At 52.4% G+C, this 15,447-nt stretch overlaps 1 protein-coding gene across 2 annotated transcripts in view; it reads left to right on the top strand.

The window, feature by feature from the left end:
* Positions 1 to 3,216: 3,216 nt before the first annotated feature.
* ADAMTS14 (ADAM metallopeptidase with thrombospondin type 1 motif 14) overlaps positions 3,217 to 15,447 on the top strand; it is a 71,305-nt gene continuing 59,074 nt past the window's right edge. For both annotated transcript variants that reach the window (XM_037495698.2, XM_037495697.2), the window contains exons 1-2: positions 3,217 to 3,560; positions 5,166 to 5,608. In XM_037495698.2, coding sequence (XP_037351595.1) covers positions 3,479 to 3,560; positions 5,166 to 5,608 — 525 coding nt within the window. In that variant the 5' untranslated portion in view covers positions 3,217 to 3,478. The remainder of the gene's footprint in view (positions 3,561 to 5,165; positions 5,609 to 15,447) is intronic.

The raw sequence follows: 15,447 nt of genomic DNA, 5'->3' as shown, positions 1-15,447 counted from the left end.
CTCCTAAAGGGGTGCTCACTCAAGGCAGGCTGGAACCCATTTTCTTCCCTGTGCTCAAGGCAGTTTCCTTTCCAGACCCTACCCCCACCACGGCCCCACCCCCCGGGGGAATGCTCCCTTGTCTGGTCTCCATAGGTTGAGTTAATCCACCTGTCCAGCCCCTCTCCTGCCTGAATCTGCATAGCCCTCACTGGGGACCCTGATCCTTCATCCAGAATACATATCTCTTCCACTCTCTTATCTGGTTTTCAGGCTTTCTCACGTACCTGTCACATCTTCCAGTTGGTTACTCACTCTGTGCAATGCAAACATTTGTATCTCCCTCCTCTGCCAGGATCTTGGACAGAGGAGTGCTGGTTTATGGAAGACCATTAGCAAGAGTTGGTGATGGTCATTCTCCTGTGGGAAAAATTCCAAGGTGAGAGACAGGACTTGCTTCCCTGGGAGGGTCCCCACCTGATGCTTGTAGACTTCGTAGCTTTACCTCTGTTCATTCCCAGAAATGGGGCCACCCAACCATTTTCCTCTGGCCCAGACTCCTAGCTTTGCTCCCATGCCCCCTCTTTCTAACAAAGGCTTCTCAGTAGAAAAGATTTTGAACATATAATATTTGCCAACAAAAGCAACCATTGTAGCCCAGGGGAAGGGGGTGGGGTTAGGGAGCCAGAGTGAGGCTTTACTCTCTGTTGCCAAGTCAGGCTGCAGGGAAGGCCCTAGCCCACTCTGTATGAGTCAGGATGCTGGGTCCTGGCTGTAAACTGTCCCTCTTCACTTGCCATATCTAAAGCAGAAAGAATGGCATACAGTCTGTGGAAGGGGCTTGGGTCTCTGAGTTTTCTAGGTAAGTTTCCCTGGAATGGCCCTGCAGTGGGGAGAAAAATTTGCAATCACATGCCATGACTTTGTTCTGCCTCCACATGGCCCCCACTCTGTAGCTGGGAGAAGTGAGACCCTGTGAAAAGGCCATTTTATCCTGAGCTCACTTAGTGGGCTCATGGAGAGGCAGAACAGAGACAGCCTCCTTTCAAGTTCCCACTGACATGCACATGCCCCTCACGTCTTACTTCATCAGCCTCCCGCATAGTCTGGCTCTTGACTTGACAGATCTAAAAGGACCAGTAAGAGGAGAGAGAGAAACTTCATTCTTCCCAACTTAATATAGACCAGGTTGGTGGTGCCATTTCCAGATCTGTATGCTCGGATGTTGCCTGTAATAGAATATGTCCTGCCTTTGCACAGAACCTCAAGAGTGACCATCTATGACTCCTTCAGTCCTCATAGTTCCCCTTTGACAGATGAGGTACTGCAGCTCAAAGAGGAAAATGACTTGCCTGTGGTCACAGGGACTGTACTTGGCAAGATTCAGCCTAGAACAATTCCTACCTCTGGATCTTGTCTCTCTTTTCTGCTCTGCACTTAGTTCTGGGTTCTGATTCCAGCTCTGCTACTTACACGTTGTGACCTCAGACACATCACTTCAGCTATCTGAACCAGCTTCAAAAAAGCACTGATCCTCAAAAACCTTGACACCATTCCAATCATTTCACAAGCACTGCCTTTTAGAAGGCCGCGGGTCAGGTCCCGGAGGCACGAGGATGAAGACTCCAGGTCCTCTACCAGGATGAATGCATTTAAAGTCCAGCACGGGTGTAGACTGGGTGACCTCATGTCGAGGGAAGAGGGCAGGAACCCAAATTCCTGCTCAGGCACCCAGAGAACCCCAAGAGAAGCCCGGTAGGAGAATTTCCAGCCACAAATTTGCTTCTTTTTAAGAAAGCCACACAACAAAATGTTTGAACTCAAAAGCAGAAAGATTAGGGGTCTTTATATACTTCATACAAAGGTTTCTTTATTCCACAGTTCTTGAAAGAGAGAGAGAGGGAGAGCAGGAAAAAAAACTCTCCTTTCTCCAGTTTCTACCTCTGGATTGCTTGAAATACAGTTCAGTTGAAATCGCTAGGAACCCTTTTATGGAGTAAAGTGGTAGCTGGGCCACTACCCTGAATACGCTATTGGCCTCAGCAACATTACAAATGCAGCACCCACTCTCATCCCTCATTCTCATTCTTCACAGGGTCTCAGTTCTCCCAGTTACAGAGTGGGGGCCAGATGGGGGCAGAACAAAGTCATGGCATGTGATTGCAAACTTTTCTCCCCCACTGCAGGGCCATCTCAGGGAAATTTACCTAGAAAACTCAGGGGCCAGAACCCCTCCATGGCCTGTACCCCATTCTTTCTTGGTTTTTGCCACTTGAGCTGGGCAGGTGCTACTGGTGCCAAGGTTTTAAGTAGAGAACAGTTATTTATTGAGCAGCTACTATGTGTGGTAGTAAATGCCCACTTCACGATGAGGAAGGTTCAGAGCTAGGGCTTCAGTCAAGGCTATCTGACTCTAAAACCAGGGTTCTCCTCACCTTGCTCAGCCCTGCTCTTGATTTAGACACAGGCCAGTCATCGCACTTGGGGGCCCAGGGAGCTGTTTTCTGCAAAATGGGAACAACCAGGGGCCTCCCTGGTGGTGCAAGGGGTTAAGCACCACACAATGAAGCAATGCACAGCCTCTGCAGCATGAATTCAATCCCCAGTCGGCCAGGGAGCTACCCACATGACGCAGCAGACCTCTCCTGTCTCGCCCGCTGCGCCCCTCAGCAGTGTATTTCAGTCAGTCTGCCTGTTCTGTTCCCTGCTCTGTCTCTGGTGAATCCTCTCACCCCCCACACCTCTGGCCTATATCCCAGCTCTTGTATACATAAATAAAAATAAATCTTTAAAAAAAAAAGGGAACAGCCAAGAGGTCGAAGGTTCATTGGCGGCATCACTGAAAGGAGACGGGGTGAGGGGAGGGGGTGTGCAGAGAGGGGGCTGTTGCTGCTCACCGTCTCCCAACCAAATGCAGAGGGACATGCCTTGGACCCAGCGGTTCTGGAAGGCTGGCCTTGCATTAAAGCAAGCCGGGCGGAAGAGCCAAAAAGAGCCGCTCACACTCCGGGGAAACCCGTGCGGCTCTGGGGATACTCGCCCAGGGCGCCAGGAGCCCCAGCTCTGGCTCCGCGTGGCACTTCCGATCCGGCCACACGCCGCAGCTCTCCCAGCCCCGCGCCCCGCCTCCGGGCGCGCAGAGCCCCTCGCTCAGGCCCGCGCCGGCCCCGCCCCGCCAGTGTGCCCACCCCCGGCCCGCCCCGCCGCCCCCTCGGCGGCTCCCGCGGGGTCCCGGAGCTGCACGGCGCGGGCTGGACGAGCGGCCTGCAGTTGGCACGGGGGGCGCTGGCGCGTCAGCCGCTCGGCTCTCCCGCCGGCAGCCTCGGGAGCTCGGAGCCAGCGGTCCAGGCGGCGGCGCCGCGCGGGGGGCCGGGAGCAGGCGGGCGGGAGGCTGCGAGGCGGGAGGCGGAGGCCAGCCGACCCAGGCACAGGCAGCCCCGGGCGCGCCCCGACCTCGCCTGCAGCCCGGAGCTCCGGGCCCGCGTCTCAGTGCGGCCACATGGCTCCGCTCCGTGCGCTGCTGTCCTGCCTGCTGCCCCTCCACTGTGCGCTCTGCGCGGCCGGGGGCAGCCGGACCCCAGGTGCGTGCTGGTCGGGCGCGCGGGGCGTGTGGGGTCCGGGGTGCACGCGGGCCAGGGTGACCCAAGGGTGCTGGAGGAGCCGGGCAGCGATTGAGCGGTTGGGAGGCAGTGTGCACAGTGGGGCTGGACCTTCCTTCCTTTGAGTCTCCTGCTCTGTTCCAAGATTTCTCTCCCTTTCTGGCACCGGAGCTGTAGAGTGAGACCCCAGGAAAGGATTTGAGAAAAACGGACTCTCTTCTTAGGGAAAACCTCTCTGTCTCTTTTTCCTTTCTTCTTCAGCTCCAAGTTGTGCGGGTGCCTAGCTGTGTGTGTGTGTGTGTGCATGTATCTGACTGTCACATACAGAATCCTTGTGGCAGGTGGTTGCCCAACACCATAGTGAACACAGGACACTCACACTCCTGCATAGAAACACACCTGTCTCCCTCTCCCCCCAGCATTCTCTCACCCTATGCACAAACCCTTTCACACACAGACCTGACACAGTCCCCTCTCATCTTGCATGAGCATGGGGGAGGGGGCTGCGGTCATTTCCAGGCAGGTTGTCTACTTGTCTGTGTCGCTGTGTCCTTGTACCAAAGCAGGATTTTCCTAGCAGAAGTCTCCGCGATCTTCTACTGGGTGAAATGAGAGAAGTTAGTGTTCTCCACCTATAACTGCCTTGGGCATGAGGGATTTCCAAGGCACATCATTTTCTAGCTTTTATTAGTGCCATGAAGAGAGCTGGGAGACAAGAGATAGAGCCTTGTGGAAATGAAAATTCTTCCTAAACTCGTATCCATGAATCACCAGTCCTGGAAGCCAGGGATCTGTCATTCCTGCCTAGCCTGGCTGGGCTCAGGGAATGCTGTGTGAGGATGGGGCTGCTGGCATGCAGCCTGGAGCATGGGGCCATGACCTCACACTTAAGTCAGTCCGAGTGGGCAGGTCACCCCGTGCGTCTCCTTTTATTTTTGAAAATCTATATTTACCCGGTTTGGGTCTCGGCCATGTAGTAATCTCAGCAGCCACTGTGCTGCTTTAAAAGGTTTTTCTTTCTAAACTTGGCAAAATATAGAACCTGAACTCCCTCCCTTCCCTTTCCAGCTCCTCCTTTCTCCTTGACACGTGCCCAGGATCCCCTGGGTTTCTAGGTGTGTTTGTTTTGCCAGCTGTGTTCTGGGAGCTTGGTGAAGAGGCCCTACCCCAGGCTGGGCCAGTGACTTCAGCACACTGAAGGCGTTTGGGCAGATCCGGCCTTCCCTCTCTGCCCTGGGGGCTTTCGGGGAATTTCAGTCCATTCCTCTCGGTGCCCTAGGTCGGAAGGCTTGTTGCTAGAGTGACAGGACTCTGTTTGGCCTCATTTGTTTTCTTTTGCTAAGTTTAACAAGGACCTGGGGACTACAGGGAGCAGTTTATGTCCCTCAAGTACTTGAACACCGTTCACCCAAGTGCAGCCATCCAGAGGCTCAGGAAGCGATGAATGGGAACTAGATGAACTTGAGCTAGGAGGTCCCTCTGAGGTGACACTCAGGTTGCAGATCCCTCCCTGGCCCCCGGAATTTCCAGCGTTCCCTTACCTCTGCACAAACACTACTGAAGTAACTCTTTGTTTACTTCCAACAGAGCTGTCCTTCTCCCGAAAGCTCAGTGACTATGGTGTGACAGTGCCCTGCAGCACAGATTTCCAGGGACGCTTCCTTTCCCATGTGGTGTCTGGGCCAGCGGCAGCCTTCACGGGCAGCATGGCAGCGGATGGGCCACCGGCATCGCCATCACACTCCAGTCACCTCCGTGTGGCCCGCAGCCCCCTGCACCCTGAAGGAGCCACCCTGCAGCCAAGCCATGCAGGGCGCTCCTTCCTGTACTTCAATGTTACTGTTTTTGGAGAGGAATTGCACTTGCGCCTGCAGCCCAATCGGAGGCTGGTGGTGCCCGGAGCCTCGGTGGAGTGGCAGGAGGATTTTCAGGAGCTGTTCCGGCAGCCCTTGTGGCAGGAGTGTGTCTATACCGGGAGTATCACGGGCATGCCGAGGGCGACTGTCGCCATCAGCAACTGCGATGGATTGGTAAGGAACAAGCCTTTCATCAGGCTGCACCCCCCGCCTTCCCAGTCACCAGCTGCCTCAGCCAGGTCGATGTGATTGTCTCCTTGGCTTCCTGCAAGGCCCAGTGTACAGTCTGAGCCCAGTCAGGGGCTGCACTGCCTTCCGGAGTGAGCCCCTCATGCTCCCTTGCCACCAGGTTCAAGTCTGTCAGGGTGAAGCTGCTGAGTTAGGAGGGTGCCTTATCTTATATATCCCCCTCATCTGTGGGCTCCCAGGACTGCATCTTACCTGGCAGGAATCTCGAACCTAGATATAAGCAGGGATGAGGAAGGTGGGTCATGCTGGGGTTGAATCCTGGCTGTACTTCTCACTTACCCTGAGGCTTCAGATTACTTTTACTTGCCTTCTCTGGTTCTTTCCCTGTGTGTGAAGCAGGATTTATTCACTTGCATCTATCAACTGCTCAGGTCCCACGTGCCCAGCACACTTCAGTTGCTGAGGCATCTGCAGTGCTCCAGGGAGACATGAGTTGACATGCTGCTGCTGAGGCTCTGGGCTGCCCCAGAGGGTAGGCGTGTGGTGGGGTTGGCAGCTGCCTGGCACTGGGGCAAGGCTCTGTGAGCATGAGCCGCCATTGGTCTTCTTACTGCTTCTTTTCCTTCCTTGTCCCCGATTGTCTCTGGCCCAAAAGTCAGCTTGCTCTTTTCTGGCACTCTGTTCTGTCTGTTCCCTTCCCTAGGACTTGTCCCCCCGCCCAGCCCCTCAGGCACTTGGGGTACCCCTGGTAGTTGATTCTAAGTGTTGGCCCAGAGAGTCAAGGGTGGCTTCCCTTCCTAACTCTCAATTCAGGCAGTGTCTCCTTCCCCTTGTGTGCCATCCGCGGCGTCAGACCCTCGTCAGCCAGTGGCAACCCAGGGCCCCCATGGGTGCTCTGCTGGTAGTGTCAACTTTGTCGGCAACATCAGGTAGGAGCTGATGTGTCCTGGGTTCCTGCTTGCCCCATCTGCCCCTCCGCTGTAAGAGAGGGATAAGGTGGGGGAGAACCCGAGCTGGCTCTTTCCTTACTGGCAGCGCTAGGAGCACTTAGTGTCTTCTTGGGAGGTGTTTTCCTGCTGAATATCATAGCTGCCTTTATCTGGGCCAGTGTTTCTCTCGATCTTTCTTTCTTTTTTTTTTTCGAAGATTTATTTATTTATACAAAAGCTGGGGTACAGGCCAGACGCGTGGGAGCATGAGAGGATTCACCAGAGACAGAGGGGGGAGCAGAACAGGCAGACTGATGAAATACACTGCTGAGGGGAGCAGCGGGTGAGACAGGAGAGGTCTGCTGCACCATGTGGGTATCTCCCTGGCTGGCCAGGAATTGAACCCGCGCTGCAGAGGCTACGGACAACTTCACAGCGCTGCACTCAACCTGCTGCACCACCGGGGAGGCCCTTGATCTTTCTTTCATTATTAGTCCCTGAAGAAATCTTTATAGACATTTTCCCTTAACACCACAGATATGCTGGAATCTGTTATATACTGTGTATACCTGTGCTTTATAGAGAAACAGTAGATTTCTTGCTTTCTGAAAATGAACTTTTGGCCCGTTGGAGGCAAGAGGGCCCCCCTTGAGAGGCCTGGTTGAGGCGTCAAAGGTGAGCATGCGCTGCAGTCACCTGGACTGTAAGACATTGAGAAAACCAGCTTGGAAGGGCAGCGGGAGAAGGCTGGGACCTGTGCTGACTCCAGTTGAATCTTGGCTCCCTGCTTGCCCTGGCTTAGCAGTTCTGTGCAGCGGGAGCCCTTGGTCAACCTACTGGCTCGGTCTCTACTGTGGCCACACATTTTGGTTGAAAATCTGAAGTGATGCATGAAAACACCCACGATGCGGTGTCCATGCAGATGGAGAAAAGACAGAGAGAGGAAAGCGCTGGTGCAAACCAGACTTGCCTGAATCACACGGTAAACTCCTAAAGCCAAGACCACATAGAATGTAAGCTATTCAGGGGCAGGGCTGGGTCTCCCTCTTCATTGACAACCTCCATAAATGGACACTGGAAATCTGAACAAAGGTCTATATGGCTGATTGTCACCTTTAAGAAGTAACGTTCCACCCTCTTTTCACCCTGGAAACTTTGTCATCAAGCCAGTGCGGCAGCCTGTTAACAAATGGTTACTGATTGTTAGATGGTGGGGGACTAGGGCCACATAGGTACCCGACCCAGCACTCCCTGAAGCAGCTCACATGGCCATACAGGGCAGGATACACGGTAACAAGGTGCACTCTGCTTGTTGGGAGTGGGGCCTTCGCAGTGGGCTGGGGCAGGCATTGCCGACTCTTATCGACGTGGCTTCTAAGTAAACGTTCTCATCACTTGTAAGATCTGGGTGAGTCACTCCCCATCTCTGGGCTTTGCTGTTCTTATTTGTCCAGAGAGGGGCTGCAGCTGATGCTCCCTGGCAGACAGCCGTTCACTTTGTGTAACATTTACAGAGGCCAGATCTGTTCTCAGAGGCTGTCCATGGATGGGCTCCAGAGGCCTGTTCTGTGGCAGAATGGAGGCTCCAGGGAGTGGCTTGCTTGGGTCCCTCTGTCTTTAGTGAGGGACAGAAATGGACCTCACTGGGGCTGAGCCTTGGGCTGGGCCTCCTCTTGTGACCCTAACCACCAGGCCACTCCTGTGCCCTTGGCTATTTCCAGAGCCTAATCTTTAAGGCATCCCTGTCTAGGCCTCTGACAGGAATGCAGCCCAAAGCAGGACTCTCCTCTCTTCCAACTCACTCCTGAAAACTGCCCTGTGTCCACATGAGAGAGGGGCTATTTCACAGTGACCCCGTTGAGCCCCCATTTGGACCAAAAGACCACAGTGCAGCTTTTCTAAAGAGATTCAGTTCTACATGTGGTCTCTGGATCTCAATCACATCTTTTTTAACATTTCAGATGCCAAAATCATTCATTCAAAAAAATGGTACACAGAGCACTGGTCACAGGAAAGACCCCCAGGGAGATGGAAGAAAATGAAAGTGACTCAAACAGTAACAGCTGCAGAAGCGAGTCCTTCCCAAGGCCCAGGCACATCCACTGCCTTTGCTCATTGTCTAGATGAGGAAACTGAGTCATGGGGGTGGTCTGAAGATAACACAGGTAGCTTCTATGAGTCCAGGACAGTATACCTTACAAGTATACCAGGGCAGTGTACCTTGCCCCCTTTATATGGGTGTGTCACAGGTGTTGTTAGTGCACTGCTTTAGGGGTCCTTGAGGAACTTGATTGCTAACCAGGGGAGACCCCACTGGAAGTTTCAACATTAACTTGTTGCTTTTCCAGAACACAGTGGGGCTAGGTACTCAATAAATCGGGGTGATTGTTATCTTTGGTGTCAGAGAAGGTTGACATTTGAATTGGGCATGGAAGGATAAGTAGAAATTTGCTGGGACCAGAGCGTGGGAGTGGATTCCAAGTGGAGGGAAAAGCTTACGCAAATGACTGAGGGAGCACAATACTAGAAGGGGCTGGAAGGGGGCCCCAGAAGATGTGCTAGGTAGGTGGGCCTTGTTTGAACCCTGAGGGAAGTAGAGGGTGGAGAGGGTGGGGATGGGGCGGTTTGCTGTCTGGAAAGAGTCTGGATTGTGTGACCATGAGCAGCTACCTTCTTTCTTGGAGCTTCTCTTACCTAATTCCCCAAGGCTGGAACGGATGAGCTCAGAGCCCCTTCAGCTGTGGCATGATGGGGCAGGCCTTGCTGGAGAAGTTTGAAATGAGACACCTGTAAACCTATAGTTGACTCCTCCATCTTGGTCAGGTCAGGGGCCTGCTCCATGACAGGCCTGGGCTAGGCTGCAAGTGCAGAGAGGGAAGACACCAGTCCTGAGTGCGACACTCATGGCTGAGCATCCTTCCAGTGGTAAGGTGATCTTGAACGAGCCCCTCCCTCTGTTGTGCAGCCAGTCTTGCAGCCCTTTGGCATCTTATCTGCTCTGTGGGAAGCATGGTATCTCAGCTTGATACCATGGCTTGATCCTCATTACTAACTGGAATGCAGTCCGTGACTGCTACCCCTTTCCACTTCTATCCCAGTCACTCACCTATAGGTCTCTGGGATAGACACTGGGAAAGTCCTATGCACTGTGATTAATCAATGCCTAAAGGTGAGGGAAGGGACTTATCTTCCTATCTGCTCTTCTGGAGGGCCTGGTATGTCACATTCTGGAGAGGGAGTAGGGAGGGACCCAGGAATGAGGAAACCAGGGCCCCTGCGGACTAATGGGGATCCACACTTGAAAGCAAACAAATAATCTTGAATGATTCAACAGCAAAAGGCATGACTAATTTATTTTGGTTAGGGCATCTAGGAAGGCTCCCTGGAGGAGGTGGCAAGACTGTTCAAACATTATAAACATGAAGGAAAATGCTAAGCTGGCCAGCAGAGAGAACAACTGATCCTAGCAACTTAAGGATATTTGGGGGAAGGACATAAGGGATGTGGAGAGGCTCAGTTCTACCTGCAAAGTGTTTCCTCTGAAGGTAGAGGCAGCTGTCAGAGTCCCAGGTTGGGAATGTGCCTGGGCAACAGCAGCAATCCAGGGACCACTCTTCAGAGCCCAACTTAGGGAGCTTCACCAGTCAATGCAGAAATCCTGGCAAGCTCAGTGATCCCCAACCTCTGAGGGCCTGGTGCGGCAGGGAGGACCTATGTTATCTTAGGAGGCCCAGTTGGGGGCCAGGTGCAGAAACACCCTCTGTTGGTGATTGTGGCTCTGAATTCCTGGGAGGAACATGGAAGAATGTGGTGGGGGCAGTTCTTTGTGGGTCCTGGAGGGTCTGTGGGGTACAGGATTGGGGTCAGCAGAGTGGGTTCCCTGCTTTTCTGTGGGGCTGTGCCCCTCCAGAACCAGTACTGCCAGCCAGCCTCTCTTGTTGCCATCTCTGTTGCCCTGAGACCTGGGCCTTGCTGCGTCTGCACTGGGGTGATGGGAGTTTGGCTGTGTGGACTGTCCCTCTGCCTTCAGTGTCCCTGTGAGTCATGGGACTGGCATGGAAGCAGCTGTATGTGTAAGATTTGTCACCACATGGTTCCATTTTCCACCCTTTGCAGATGGTGCATGTTTAGTGGGTTACACTGAGTAGACCCCTGGCAGGCAGTGTGGGGAGGGGGCAGGAAGGCTATTTCCCAGCCCTGCTTCTTACCCCTGCAATTGTGGCACAAGTCACAGAAGCTCTCTGAGCCTCAGTCCTGTCTTTAAAATGGGATTATAGTAGGGGTAGGGTAGGGGTTGGTTCAGATGTCTTTAGGGAGTGATGAAACCTTGTAAAATTGATTGCGGTAGTGGTTGCACAGTTTTGTGCTTATACTAAAAACCCTTAAATTCTGAACTCTAAATGGGTGAATTGTATGGCACGTAAATCATATTTCAATGAGGTTGTTACATAAGTTCCTGGCCTAGAAAAAACCCGAGACAGGCATTGTTAGTGGTGATTATGGGAGAGAGCAGGGTGGTGGGAGGGTGGAGTCTCTTCACACTGGTGCAGACTAGCTGTGTGACTTTGAATAAGTTCTCAATTTCTCTGTGCATGGACTCCTCATCTCTAAGGATGGGAGAAGAACAGCTGTTTATAGGGTGGTTCAGAGGATTAGATAAGATAATGTCAAAAAGTGCAGGGTCTAGCGTACATTGAAGCCTTAAAATAGAGATTATTTTAGTGACTATTAATTGTAATTTTTATTACATTTTAACAGTAATTCCTATAGTAGTTACAATTCTTGTTAATAGTGAAAAATGCTACAAACATCGTGAGAGTCCCTGGTGTCGCAACGGTACGTAGATTATCAGTGTTCTCTGCTGTGAGTCCGAGGCCATCTCTGCTCCCCAGTTTGGCCAGATTCTGACTCCCCTCTGCTGTGGCAGCTTCTCTGCAGAGTGGACTGAATGGTGCTTGCTGACCTTGTAAGGTCAGATGACAGCCATACCAAGGTCAAAATGCTTGGTAGTGTGGAGATCCCAACTGGCCTGCAGTAACTCCAGATGCCATCTGGGACTGGGATGGGAGATACTGAGAGGTGCCTACTAGAGGATTCCATAAACAATCAGTGGGCCTCTTGCCCAGAGCTTGGCCCTTGAGTGGGTCCCAGGGATGCAGGGATGAAACTCAGCCCTCTCCCTGTACTCCAGAAACCCTCAGTTGAAAGAAGACTGATGCGCACAGCAGACAGTGGGAAACAACAGACCTCACGAAACTTCAGTGTTTTGTGGGAAAGCAAGGAGGCATAATGTGCTCAGTCAGTGGCCTGGAGGTAAGTACTGAGATGGAGGGGTGCTCAGTGAAGGCTTCCTATGGGAGGGGACATTTGGACAGGGTTTTAAAGCATTAATAGGAGTTGTTTAAGCCAAGAGATAGGCATTCTACATGGAAAGAAATCTTGTTTTTTGCAGGATTCAGGAAATGGCAAGTCACGCTGGCTCTCCATGGGAGAGGGGAGTGGTGAACATGTAGTTTGGAAACTCTGCCTCACCATGGAGCACAGACGTATCCTATCCCTGTGGCTGTAGGGAGACATGGGAGGTTGCTAAGCAGGAGTTACATTAGTTTGGGGAAGATGCTAATCTTCCCAGCTGCATGCTGGTGAAGCAGATTTGCCTGTGGCTCATTGTTGTCTTTATGCCAACACTGTCTTGTCCTAGGGGCTATACCTTTCTGGCTGGGGTGAGTATGGGCTGTCCTGACAACTTTTTGGGAAGCATCCCCTGTAGCCCCTCCCTGCTGTCCACCCTACCCTGGGGATTGGAGTGTGAGGCTAGAGTTTCAGCAGGGCCCTCACCCAACCACCAGCTGGCCTATCCCTAACATCTTTGCCTGTAGGCCATTTGTCCTCACACGTCTTTGCTGAGAGCCTGGGAGGGGCAGGCAGTGTCGGGCCCCACATTGGTATAGGCATCACCTCCTTGCTACACCTCTCCAGTCTCTATGGTGGCTCCTGTGTGCAGTTCACCCTACCCCAGCCAGGATAGTGTTCCAGCCTCACTTTCAGCCTCCCAGCCTTTGTTCATGCTGTCCACAGATCCACAGGTGCCTCTGCCAGAGGCATCCCCATCTCAACCACCTGACCTCAGAAATCAGGGACTTTCTGTCTTAAATTTTTGCATATTTCTGAGTACTGGGCTGGGCTCATGGTGCATGGGATTTCAGATGCCTGCAGCAGCAGGGAGTAACTTGAGAAGGAGCAGCCGGCCAGGTATAGTAGCGGGAAGGGTGATTGTAGCAAACTGGAGAGGACATGCCTGTGTAAAGGGAATGCCAATCTGGCATCTCAGGTCTTTGAGTGATTTTTTTTTTTTTTTGTTAAGATTTATTTATTGATGCACACAAGAACTGGGGTGTAGACCAGAGGTGTGGGGGGTGAGAGGATTTACCAGAGAGAGTGGGGAGCAGAACAGGTAGATTGACTGAAATAACACTGCTGAAGAGAGCAGCGGGCTCTCCCCAGGAGAGGTCTGCTGTGCCAAGAGTGTTGCTCCCTAGCTGGCCTGGGATCGAACTCGTGCTGCAGTGGCTGGCAATAGCTTGATAGTGCTGTCTTTTACCCCTGCGCCACTGGGGAGGCCCCCTTTGAGTGTTTTTAGGAGAATCAGAGCTGTGGATTTTAAAATAGAGTGTTCTATTTTTTTTTTTAGGACAATGTATGGACGCAATAGAGCAGGAATGTTAGGTGGAGGTTGTGGATTGCAGTAAATGCAAGAGATGAGAGTGGGAATACTTAGAACCAGATGGCTTGGGTTGCAATCCTAACCCTGCCTTTTGCATGCCTTGTGGCCTTGGGCAATGATCACATCTCTGTTTTCTCATCTGTAAAGTGGGGATTATAATAGTAGTCACTTCATAGAGCTGTTATATCTGCAAAGGGCTTATGAGCACAGTACTTTATAGAGTTGGGTCTGAGTGGGTGGTGGTGGGAAAGAGGGGGAAGTTCAGAGCTCTCCATTTGTCAGCTTGACATCCTATAGTGGTTTCTAAGCCTTCTGCTGGGCAGGCCTACCAGGTGTCAACCCCACCCAGGCCTCCCGGTTCTTTTCAGGTTGAAGTTTGCTTTTGCCCCACTTTGTATTCTTGCCTATAATCTTCCCACTGGTTCCTGAGATTGGTCACTTGTTCGTCCCTGTGACCCCAGCATGGGTCCTGCCACAGGGCAGGCTGTTGGTGGGTGCTGGTGAGCTGGCTGGGGAAGGCATGTAGAGGGCTGGCTTTCAAAGGTGGCAGAAAGCTCATATTTGTGTCCCCCTCATCCCAGTTTGGTGAGGAGTTCCAGCAGCCTGGTCATTAGTTCATGGCTGAATTCTCCATCTGCCTCTAGGTCAGCCATGACAGATGTGACACTCGAACCCCTGTTTGCCCTCCTGCACCTGGCAGACATCACAGGTCAGCTGTGCGTGCTGTGTGTCCTATGCGGTCACATCCTAAGATGGTGTGCGAGGTGAAACCCGGCTGTCTCTCTGTCCCCTGCACTCCCTTCACTAGCGAGCTTCTGTCTCTAGGACTCACGCCCTCTCTGATGGGGAGACCTGGTTTATGGCATTTGCTATTCAGATAACCCAGTTCTTTGAGAAACTTTGCATCCATTTTTTAGAATTTATGCTTAGAGACCAAAAAATTGTTTCTTAGGAGAGAAAGAGAACTTGTGACCCCATCTACTGTGTAGACCGCGGGTTTCAGGTGGAAGGTGACCTGCAGTCCTTTCTAGGGTGAGCGTGTCTTCTCGGCCGCTCCCTGACTGGGGGTGTGGGGTCTGGTGGCCGGAGGCAGGGGCAGCTCTGGGAGGTGGGAACACAGGATTCCTAGGCAGTGTGGGGAAACTGAGCATCTCCAATCCTTACCCACTGCTGAGGGACAAGCCAGCCGAGAACTGCGGAACTTAAACCAACAAATAAAGGGCCTTCTGGGAAGCAGTGGTTCCTCCGCAAGATCTAAGTGGCCTCAGTCACATGCCCAGAGAGCTGGGCTGGTGGCTGCGTTCTCCTTGTGTGGATGCTCCTGCTCTGGGAGACAAGGCTGGCTTCTTTCATGGCAGCCTTAGAGTAGCACCCCAAGGGGGCAAAGGTGGAAGCATCTGATCTTGGTCTAAAATTAGACCCAAAGGTCTAATCTTGGAGGTTGTATAATGTTGCTTCACTGCATCCTATTTGGTCAGAGCAAGCCAGATTAGATTTCCTGAGAATGGGGCAATGGACTTCACCTATCAAAGGGGAGAGCGACAAAGTGGCATTGCAAATAGGGGTGCCTACAGGGCCTGGAGGGATTGTCGCAGCCATTTACAATTGTTTGTCCACCCTGACCCTACAGACTTTACCTTTCTGAGCTTTAATTTCCATATCTATGAAGTAGGTGTCCCTGCCTTCTAGTTTTGATGAAGTTCAAGTGCTGCCATAGAGTCTAGAACTATATGCTGTGGCTTTTATTATTATTGTTCTTGCTGTCTTGGAATGAAGGCAGAAACTGAGGCAGGATCCACAGAGGGATGGCTTCCAGAGCCAGGTTGTCCATGCTGGTGCTCTTCTCGCTTCACAGAAGGCCCATCCTGTCTGGACCTCTGTCTGAGGACTTCCAGGATCTGGGTCCTGGGTGGTTTTCCAGTCCTCTGGACTGTCTGATGTTTCAGAGTTTCGCCTACCACGGCTGTGCCTCACTGTCTGCCCTGGATTAATAACTTATTTATGATATAGAACAAAAGTCAGACATCACCTCACTGCTCTTCCTTCCGAGCAGAGCCAGCCTCCCATTCCAGCCACCACAGGTCGGGGGGCTGATTTTATTTTTCTTCTGGCATCGTCAGGCTGACTGGAGGGAGGGCGGGCTGTGGGATTTTCTGTGGCCTGCTCTTGCC

Source organism: Talpa occidentalis, unplaced genomic scaffold (genome assembly GCF_014898055.3).
Source record: "Talpa occidentalis isolate TD23 unplaced genomic scaffold, MPIMG_talOcc4v2.1 talOcc4.8, whole genome shotgun sequence".
In the NCBI taxonomy this organism is placed as follows: Eukaryota; Metazoa; Chordata; class Mammalia; order Eulipotyphla; family Talpidae; genus Talpa; species Talpa occidentalis.
Note: the sequence above shows the minus strand (reverse complement) of the source record. Positions and strands in the feature narration are given on the sequence as shown.